The 10865-nt window shown below is 29.5% G+C and overlaps 1 protein-coding gene across 7 annotated transcripts in view; it reads right to left on the bottom strand.

The window, feature by feature from the left end:
• LOC106463540 (diphthine--ammonia ligase-like) overlaps positions 1-10865 on the bottom strand; it is a 40691-nt gene that overhangs the window by 12624 nt on the left and 17202 nt on the right. For all 7 annotated transcript variants that reach the window (XM_013923585.2, XM_022391076.1, XM_022391072.1 and 4 more), the window contains exons 3-6: positions 8770-8954; positions 6670-6743; positions 5844-5962; positions 4953-5017 (exon numbers count right to left, since the gene is read on the bottom strand). In XM_013923585.2, coding sequence (XP_013779039.1) covers positions 4953-5017; positions 5844-5962; positions 6670-6743; positions 8770-8954 — 443 coding nt within the window. The remainder of the gene's footprint in view (positions 1-4952; positions 5018-5843; positions 5963-6669; positions 6744-8769; positions 8955-10865) is intronic.

A 10865-nucleotide genomic window follows, 5' to 3' on the forward strand; every position in this document is an offset into this window, starting at 1 on the left:
AACATTTTTATGGGTCATATTGAAAACCAGCTTCTACAATTAAGCCCTGTATAACCTCATACATAGAAATGTTACGTAGATGACGTATGTTTCATTTGGACAGCTGGTCTTGAATCACTTAAAGAATTTATCTCACATACAAACTCCTTTCACCAAACAATCAAGTTTACCTGTGATTACTCGCCTATCCAGATGAATTTTCTTGATGCCACTGTTTTTCTAAAAGATGGAATTTTACACATTGACTTGTACAAAAAACCTACAGACAAACCACAATACCTTCACTATAAAAGCTGTCACCCCTCTCCATTACCTACAGTCAAGCTCTTAGAATAAAGAAAATATGCTCAGATGAAACAGACTACAGAAAACACACAAAGGATATAAAACAAACTATGCTACAAAGAGGATATAAAAATACCAAAATCAACAGATAAATTGAAAAGGCTAACAACACAGAAAAAGGCAGAAAAACATCCTAAATCAGAGCAATATTAAACTTTCAAATAGAATTTCTCTTATTATTACCTATCAGTTTAAACTCAGAAACGTTTCACGAATTGTGAAAAAAAAAACATTTTTATCTCCTACAACTGAACGATCACCTTAAACAGGTATTTCCTGAAGTTCCCATTGTCTCCTTCCGAAAAAGCAGAACTATAAAAGATATCCTTATTCACACAAAAGTGAATTACATCCCACCCAAAAATGTTTGTCGTCCATGTAATAAAGCCAATTGTCAAACCTGAAAGTTCATAAAGACCACTGACTCATTTTCTAACAAGCACCATCAAAGAAACTTTAAAATATCCAAGGAAATCAATTGTGAAACAAAAAAATATCATTTACCTTATACAGTGAAAAAAATGCAATTACCAATATGTAGGACATACACAAACAACTCTTAAAAAACGTTTCAACAACCATAAATCTTCTATTAACACCGAAAAAGATCTTCCTGTTGCTTAACACTTGAACCAACCCAGTCATTCCATTAGCCATGTCACTCTCATCGGCATTGAAACTAGATTCAAAACTAAAGCAAATAGAGAAATAAAAGAAGCTTATTGGATTGCTAATCTAAACACTGTTCAATCTTTTGGAATTAATCTACATCCTGGAATCAGTGATCTCGGTTCATTAGTTTCATCTCTGTCAGAAAAATAATTTTTATTCTTTGCATATTTTTTCATGCAATGTGAACGCTGAATTTTCTAAAACATACTATTTATTTAAGATATCAAGTATTTGTTTTGAATAGTCCATGTGCAAAGTGATTTTTGTATTAAGATTAAAAATACTTTTCTTCATCTCAAAAATCTCAAATTTTATTTGTGTAATCTCTAAAACCTTCTAACTACATTTCAAATATTTGTTTTCAGTAAACCTTTATATTTTATCTGTTATTTTTTCTACCTTAGCTCTATACTCGGTTGTTCAGTTTGACTGACCTCGTAACCACTGAAAAAACAAAATCGAAATAAATCTAAATTACCCTTTTTTCTTTCTAGAATGACTTCAAGTGTAACATGAAACTACATTTGTTTATCCTAAGTAGCTTTAAACTCATAACAGTATACATCTACTTATAATTAAATTTTATTGTTTTATTGCCCTTTGAATCATGTCTAACTACTATTTGTGCCATTAAAAGTTGTTGTAAGTCATGTGGAGAACATGCAGCTCACGGTATGCTATTGAATTACCTTACCCACGAGCTACTCGAAGCTGCTCACATGAAATATTATTATTATTTATTTTACCTAATCTAAACTTAACTAAGTCATCCCTATTTTTACATGTTAGTTACTTTTATAATAATAAATAAAGAATAAACAAGAAAACTAGAAATAAAGTACTTACCTGGGTATTCTTTTTTTTTTGTTGTCGACTATTGATGACACTTAACCCTACTTTTTTATACTAATGGAAGTAATGCACAAAATAACTTATATTTAATTAAATAATACACCAAAGAACAAAGAATAATAACTATGCTATTGAATTACCTTACCCACGAGCTACTCGAAGCTGCTCACATGCATGCCTCGTGAAATATTATTATTATTTATTTTACCTAATCTAAACTTAACTAAGACATCCCTATTTTTACATGTTAGTTACTTTTATAATAATAAATAAACAAGAAAACTAGAAATAAAGTACTTACCTGGGTATTCTTTTTTTTTTGTTGTCGACTATTGATGACACTTAACCCTACTTTTTTTATACTAATGGAAGTAATGCACAAAATAACTTATATTTAATTAAATAATACACCAAAGAACAAAGAATAATAACGTGACTATGCAACAAGAGCCATTACAAATTCATCCAAGCTAGTTATTACCTTTCTTGTGGGAACGAAGCCTTTACTACCAATGAAACTGATGATTATCTGTTCAGAACACAACGTAATATAATACATCATTTGATAGATGAAAACCTTGGCTTTCTATTGGTTATAGGTAATATATATAGAGAACTATTAACAAATTCTGAAAGAGAGGATGTGACAGGTGGGTGTGGCAACAAAACTGAACACTATAAAAATTATGGTTTTTATGAGCAATGACAATTTTATAGTGAGTAATTTACATTGAATTTTGTACTTTTTGGAAATGTGGTGGATAAAATAGACAAGAGAAAATACCTAGAGAAAATGTGTCATGTGTGTCACACTTGGGGAAATTGAGGATTTTTTTAAATATTGCCTTATAAGAGTTAAGAACTTAAAACTTATATACTATTAAAATATGAATTATTAGCTAAGATTTTATGCTATACTAGTTGGTATAACATAAACAAAAAGTAGTTTAATAACATTTTGAACGTAAGACACTAAAACCTTGTGTTATGCATAGAAAAGGATTCCCATGGCAAAAGGGTTAATGTACAATCATGAAACTTCTATTTACTATTATCAGTGAAACAATTTACATAGTACACTGTAAATTCATATAAATTCAAATAAACTTTCTGGCGAAAAATTCATTAACATCATACACTAACATGGTTATAAAAACATTCTGACAAAGAGAAATTAACATGTACAAAATATCACTTCATCACTTACTTTAGTAAGTAGATTTTTCAAATATTGGCATTGTTTAATCCTTTAACTCTTTACATACTGGTTTGCTTTTCTGCACATGTCAGGTTTTACTGAGTTACATTCAAAATTTAATTAAAGTACTTTATTATCATGGTATAATATTATGTAATTTTAAATTCTTAATTTGATAAGGCAATATTTAAAAAGATCCTCAATTTCCTCTGGTATGAGAAATGTGGCATTTGCTTTCTAGGTACCCCCTTTTTCTCTAATTTATCTACCACCTCTTCAAGAAGTATGAAATTTAATGTAAATTACTCATTATAACATTGTCATCACTTAAGTAAAGCATAATTTTTATAGACTACAATCTTATTTGGTTACGGAGCCATAAACTACAAAATCAGACCCCTCTTGCCACATCTTCTCTTTCATAGATTGCCAACAGATCTCCATAATATTTAACTCTCCCACTACCGGCTTAGAACCAGGGATTGACCTCGTAACTAATTTGTGCTTGTTATGGTTTTCATGCTGTAACTTTTAATACAGTAAGCGTATCTTCAGAAAATTGTGCAGAATATCAGTAAACATTAACAAGGCTTTCGTAAACAAAATATCAGATTTTTTATTAAGTTTTAAGATGTTTTTAAGCGATGATTTGTTCATGCATTTTTCTTTTCAAAGGTTGACTATCTAAGAATTTTAAAACTGCACATGCAAGGCTTTTCTAGCCTCCAGATAATTATCAAATGTTTTTTTTAGAAAAAACCTTATATTTTATCTGTTATTTTCACTCATGTATCTCTGTATGGGTTTGGACAATTCGACCAAACTCGTAACCACCAAAAAAAGTTGGAAATAGATATAAATTGTACTTTTCTCATTCTAGAATGACTAGAAATTATAACACAAAACCACATGTTTAGTCTAAATAGCTTAAATCTTATAACATTATACATATATAAAAATTTATCATTTTTATTTTTTGGATTTTTCAACCTTGTCTGACTAACATTACAGAAGTTAAATGATGCGGCGCACGTGCACATGTTACCATATCCAATAATATAAAACTGGTCTTTACATAATGACCTGTCTTGGCTGTGTTCTAGTAAACCAATATTTTGTAACATACAGTAACATTTCAGCTATAATACATTTATATATGTATATACATTATTACTATTTACATATAACTTCTTAAATTTCAGTTATTTTTCTTAAAACACAGAACAGTAAATAAAGCAGTATAGAAAACAATTATCTCTTCTAGTTACAGACTCTGTACTCATTTGATGCTTGCCATAAGTTGTAAGCCTTATCAAATTTTGCACATGGAAAATGTAAAACAAAATAATTATTTTGGGTTTTACATATGCATTTTGAAATAACAAAAAATTAAAAATTACTATATCAATACCAAAGAATTTCACTATAATTTACAGGGTTAGTAACTAAGCTGTATTTGGGTCTAAAAAAAGACCCATAGAGCTAAAATGAACAGCACTTGATCTGAGTGTCATGTTTCATGGAGATCGAGTGAGTGTAATTTCAGAAGTTTTATTTTACTGAAGCTGGCTAAGCTGAGAAGTTCATAATTTTTACATTTTGAGTTACTTTTGTTAAAAAATATATATAAAAACAGATTTTTAGCACATATTTGCACTCGAAGTAGATGTTCTAACACACACCTCATTGAGCCTTACAAGTTTGTGTGTCAAAATAAAATTAATGTATCTTTTAAATATGTACTTTAGAACACAAAAAATACATCAGTCACTAGAATAGAATGTATCAAAACTACTAAAAGTTACTGGGCTCTGTATGTAAACAACAAATACATTAAACAAATTAACAATCACACTAATATCAAAAATATATTATATATACTCACCATCTGGATCATATGTGGATATATTTCTCTTAGTGTTTTACCCAAATGATTCGTAGGATCTAATCCTTAAATATAAATATTTGTGTTAATGACTATAGGAAGCAAGAAGAACTGTGAAAAATATGAAAATTGTAACATTAGAAAAAACTGCAAATGCATTAATAATACAAAGCTCTCTTACTAAACTCTCCCTATCAACACAAATAGTACCTCATTCTGACTTACTACTATCAATATTTTACATCTGCAGTACATAATTTATGTTTATTACACTACAACAATCAATACTTCATTATACATTTCATAATGGGTGTAATACTTTACTATTCCATACATAATTATACATATTAATTGAAAACATACAATAAATATTCAACTATTACTAATCATTCCTTTTTTTCCTTTTCTTTCTCACAAATTACATGCTATGTAAGGAGGTTGAATTCAATAATTCCCTAATGTTGTGTGGGTTATACTTTTTCAGGTACTCACTTACTATTGTATATTTTATCAGATTTGCATTATAGTCTGTACCCCTAATTTTATTTGTCCATTACTTTAATTGCAACATTGTTTGTTTTTGATTTAGTTTTATGAAATTTTGGAGATATATAGATATGTCTCTGCATAAATTTATACATATATTTGTATTTATAAAATGACGTTTAATCACATCCATTTCATTTAAGCTTTTTTTTTTTATAAACAAGTTAGTAATTTACACACAAAAATACAGAAAATTTGTCATGTTTTCAAGATTTCTATAAAATGTGAGTGTAGTCCAAATTATGTGTTTAAGATTTCCAACAATACAACTATTTTTATAAAATAATATTTTTAATGCAATACAAGTTATTATTTTATGTTTTCAATAATGAAATGTTGTCTTACCCAGAGCAGCTACTTTGATTAGAATGGCTTCAACTTGACAATCAATCATTTCTTGTAGTAATTCTTCCTGATCTCGTTGCCACAGATATGCCAACATTGTCAATCCCAACCTGTCACATCTGTAGGAAGCAGCTTTATTGTCAAAAAGACAAGCCAGATTTTACCAAAATGACTGTCTTGTTTAATTCATGAGAATATTTTATGCAAACTTAGAATGTGAATATTACTATAAGTTTATACTTTAACTCTACTGACAAGACAGCAGTTAATTCCTTTGTAATGAATTACATATTCTACAATATTGAAATATTTGTTTGTTTGAAGTAATGCACAAAGCTACACAATGCTATCTGTGCTCTGCCCACCACGGTATCGAAACCCGGTTTCTAGCATAGTAAGTCCGCAGACATACCGCTGTGCCACTGGGGTGGGAGGACAGAGAAGAAAAGGCTCCAGTAAGAGTGCCGAAAATATCAAAATAAAAGTGTTTTAATATAGAGAAAAATCAGATTTTTTATTTACACTCGAAATTAACTGTCTTTCATAACCAAACTCTCAGCACTTTTTAAGCATTTGTTTTTACTTTGTTGGTTACAGGGCACTTAATGGCATCTGAGATGCACAAAATTTCAAAATAAAAATACCATCAATATTGCAATTAATCCCATTAATCACTGCTTGGATACCTTATATATTTTAATTTTTTTTTTTACTCAGTTTCATATACTGACTGATGTAATACATCAACCACACTAATAGTGAATGGTATAAAAAAAGTTGGTAGTTTGAGGATTAATGAAGCAACACCTGATACTCTTAAACTTACACATTCAAGGCTCGAACCCTCTGGTAGTTAGACATGATGGCTCCAACTGAAACTCCCTCAATTGGTACTTCTTTCTAATAGTGGTAGATAAAAAATAGCTTAATCAATTTTGTTTTATTACAGTTCAACTTAAAGTTTACAATGCCTGGAATCTCCTTAAACTTACATGTCCTCAGAATGAGCTATGAGGATAAAGTGTAAGCCATACATTTATATAAACTTACGATGCAATAAAAAATTAAGTTTATGTTCAAATCACAAATTCTAGGTTTCATTTTTATTTTAATTCATTGAAATACATTTGGGTAACATAATTAAAAACAACAGTAAAAGCTTAACTTTGGAAAGCTCTTTATCAGAACTCCATGGATAATAAAAAAGATTTTAAATAATCAAGTTATCAACAATATACTGACCTGATACACACTGACAGTTGACAACTTGAATATTTGCATGTTTATTATACTTTGCCAAATTGCTCAGCAAGTTATTTGTATGCATTCAACAAATATCTTATAATTGAGTCTACTACGTTTTATTAAAAGAAACAAAGTATTCAGTGTTGAACTTCATTTTAATAAAATAATACTAGTAAATGTGCAGAAACAAGATAATAAAATCATACTTGGTTTATAAAATGTAAGCTAAAAGGAAACATTAAATTTACTCTAGTAATCCTCAATAGACGTGGCACATGAAATTCTCTGAGGCAGGATTATAATAAATTAATCTATGAGACCTTTTTCCCTTTTTATTAGCTATATTTTTATGTGCCAGCAATACCAAGTGATTCATTTTGATTGCTCTTTAGGATCTCTACCAGCCTACCCTCAAATTGAAATTATTTTAGGCAAAATTACATTAATTAATATGTGAGACCTTGGGTGTTGTCAAGTATATCAATTGAAAGGGTTTGACCTCCTAAGTCCAAAACTGTAATTAGATCTCAAATCGGTCATGAAATGACAGAGCTATGAGCTAAAACTTTGTACTTTAAAAACTCAGAGCCATTCTATGAGCCTCTATGCTACGGCTAAGACCACATATAACTAATGTTTATAAAATTACTCAGTATTTGCATCAATTGCTTTTGTGAGGTCTGTTTAAACAGTGGAAACACAAAATTAGAAAAGCAGAGATGGATAGCAGGAGTAATAATAAGTATTAGTTTTAGAAGTTGACATCCAGACTTGCTTTTAGGTAGAATTACTTTGCTTTTTAGCTACAAACTTTTGAAATGGTTTACCTAATGATGAGGTGAATGCTATACATGCAAATTAATTTGAGCTTTGTTGAAAAAAAATAAATTTAGTTTAGTTAGCTGTAATTGTTTTAGAGGGAGAATACTGACATCCAACAACTTTCTCACATCTTGGACATTCTAATACTTGTTCACAGAGTTTACTCACAGACACATTAAAAACTAATTGTTTAGTTGTTCAGAATCTTAGAAGTTTTAACCTGGACAGTTGTTTGAAAGTAAAAGTTTTCATTTATAGCATGTTTTCTTCATTTTTCTTGCATGAAGTTTAGAGCTGGCCTTCAGCCAAATAGACTGTCGCCTAATATACTGTTATATTACATGTGTATATGCATCTACATAACAACTATGTTCACAAAAGCTAATTTCAATTTATGAAGAGTTCATAAAGAGACTTCAAAAGGAAATGCAGGACTTTCCAGGACTCTTACTAGAACCCAAATTTCTAGACTCTCAAATCCTAAAATATATTATGAAACTTGCATTTTCCTAGCATATTTGTTCATTAGATATGCCCACTATCAAAAATTATTCATAATGGCCAACATGAAAAGTAAACAAACCTGATTCCATTAACCAAACCTTTTTTTGTTTGCTTCTTTAATGTTTTTAAATTAAGTCAATTTCATCTGGACATTTCACTGAAACTGATGCTTCACTTTTCTATGACCATGTCTTAAAAACAGCCATTTTTTACAGGATAACCAGTGCTGAAGTTTTAAAGAGCTCATTTTACATGACTTTTCAGGATTTCACAAATCTGGCTATGAACACTGTTCATGGCATTTTATTACAGGCAAATATGTGAATCAATGAGTTAACTAAAAAACATAGCCCACCTTGACTAATTGTAACAGTTCGTGTAGATCCTCTACTTCATCTCCCTCCGTAGGGTCATAACACTTCCGTTGGTCTAGTGCTGTTCCTTTAATTTCTTTACGAAATAAAGGTATGCCCATAGCTTCTGCATAAAGGCCAATAGCTTGATGACCCACAGTTTGATACATGTAACTGTCTAGCTCATCTGTTAATAGATAAACAGGGAAAAAAGGTAATATTGTAATTGATGAAACATATAATTGAGTAATACAGAATAAAGAATTTTATGTTTTTAATAACTAAAACATTATCTTCACACCCATTAACTATAGTTCATTATCTCCATATAAGGAAAAAATAAGATGCAATTATATAATGTTATAAGCATATTCATGAAAATTCAGTAATTTTTGGTATCTGTTGTAAATTTTTATAAAATAATCCAAAATAACGAGCACTTTCATGAAATTATAGTAACATGAGTGTACTTTGTAATATGACAACTATTTTTCTATTATTTCAAATTCTGATATACAAATTTATTATAAACTTTTACTTTCTGTACTCAAGATTATTTTATTTGATACTTCTCAAATATTAGCAAAAGTTCAACACATAAGCGATATTCAATACTTAATTTATTGCAGTATATTCCATTATTGAAAACAAAATTTAATATAAACTCGTCAAATTAAGTTGGTTCATTAAAGATTAATCCATTTACTATTTATCAGCATATAAAAGACTTCTTTCTTTGAAATTATTTTATCTTTCACATCTTTTGCATTGCATTTTACTAAACAATAGTAATAGCACAATTTCCAAGTGGAATGAAAAAATAATATACAACATAATCATGAATTATCGATAACATGAAACCATACAATGGCATTGTAAACTTGATGTAGTCTAACAATTAACCCAAAAAGTTTAACCTTTATCATAATAATGGTTAGCAAGTCTGTTTTGTATAAGAATTTTAGCTTGCTTTCAAAATCTATGTAAATAGTATGCTCGTATTTGTCTATTCAGAACTTTTTGCAAATTTCTTGACCAAATGCTACAAATATCATATTGTTAGAATGGTCTTTGCCCAAGGAATCCAGATTGCACATTGGCTTTTAAATTCAGAATCATCATACTTGTTTTTTGCTTAGTCAAACTATTCAATGCAACGAGTATGGTACATGATGGCACAATGTCATTGTCATCATGATAAAAGTGATACAAAGTGATCATGATACAAATACAACTTAACCCACATGTAATTTCCTAAAAGAAAATGAACATTACAGTAAATACAATTTCTATTGGCTTTCTTGATCTATTTAGGTCTAAAATATGCACATGCAGTTCTTTCAAAACCACATTTACTTTACTTTGCAATAACTTAGCTTTGATTCATTGTATAGACTGCTATAAACACCTTTTAGCTATTTTTTTTCTTTTGTATGGGTTTTATTTTTCATTTTTTAGAGTGTCTTTGTTTCAACTCGTAAAACCGTGTCATACACTGAATGCTCATACTTGTTTCATACTCAGTACACTGTTATAAATACCACTACTATCATTTATTGTTTACTTTACATGTAGTTTTATTAAATAAAGTTATGGCTACATGAGCTTGTTTGTCTGATCATGTAAAATTTTTTCAAAGAGACCAAGATTTATCAATCTAACTCATAATGCCTGAAATTAAATAGCATGTGTGAAAATGATAGATTAAGGAAAATTCATGCGAAGGGCAATAAAACTACTGCAAATGTTTTGCGGGTCACGGCTAGTTAATTTCAATGTAGCATTTATGTTGAACAATAATTACAATATTTACTTTTCACAATTTACAAAATGAACTTTCTTGATGGTGACAATATTTTTGTGTATCACATGGTATACTGAATGCAGCATTGGTTCAGATTAGATGTTTGTGATGTCCAAATACCAAGTCTACAGTTTCTTACCAATTAGAACCTCGTATTACCGATATTGATAAGCTAGAATATAAAACAAGAACTTCCTATATTTTCTATTTGCTGAGACATCACTACGTTTGTTAAATCAAACACAGTGGCTCTGCCCACCTCTTTCCATTTTTGGAAATGCTTACATTCACCTA

The sequence above is a fragment of the Limulus polyphemus genome, unplaced genomic scaffold (genome assembly GCF_000517525.1).
Source record: "Limulus polyphemus unplaced genomic scaffold, Limulus_polyphemus-2.1.2 Scaffold1433, whole genome shotgun sequence".
NCBI lineage: Eukaryota > Metazoa > Arthropoda > Merostomata > Xiphosura > Limulidae > Limulus > Limulus polyphemus.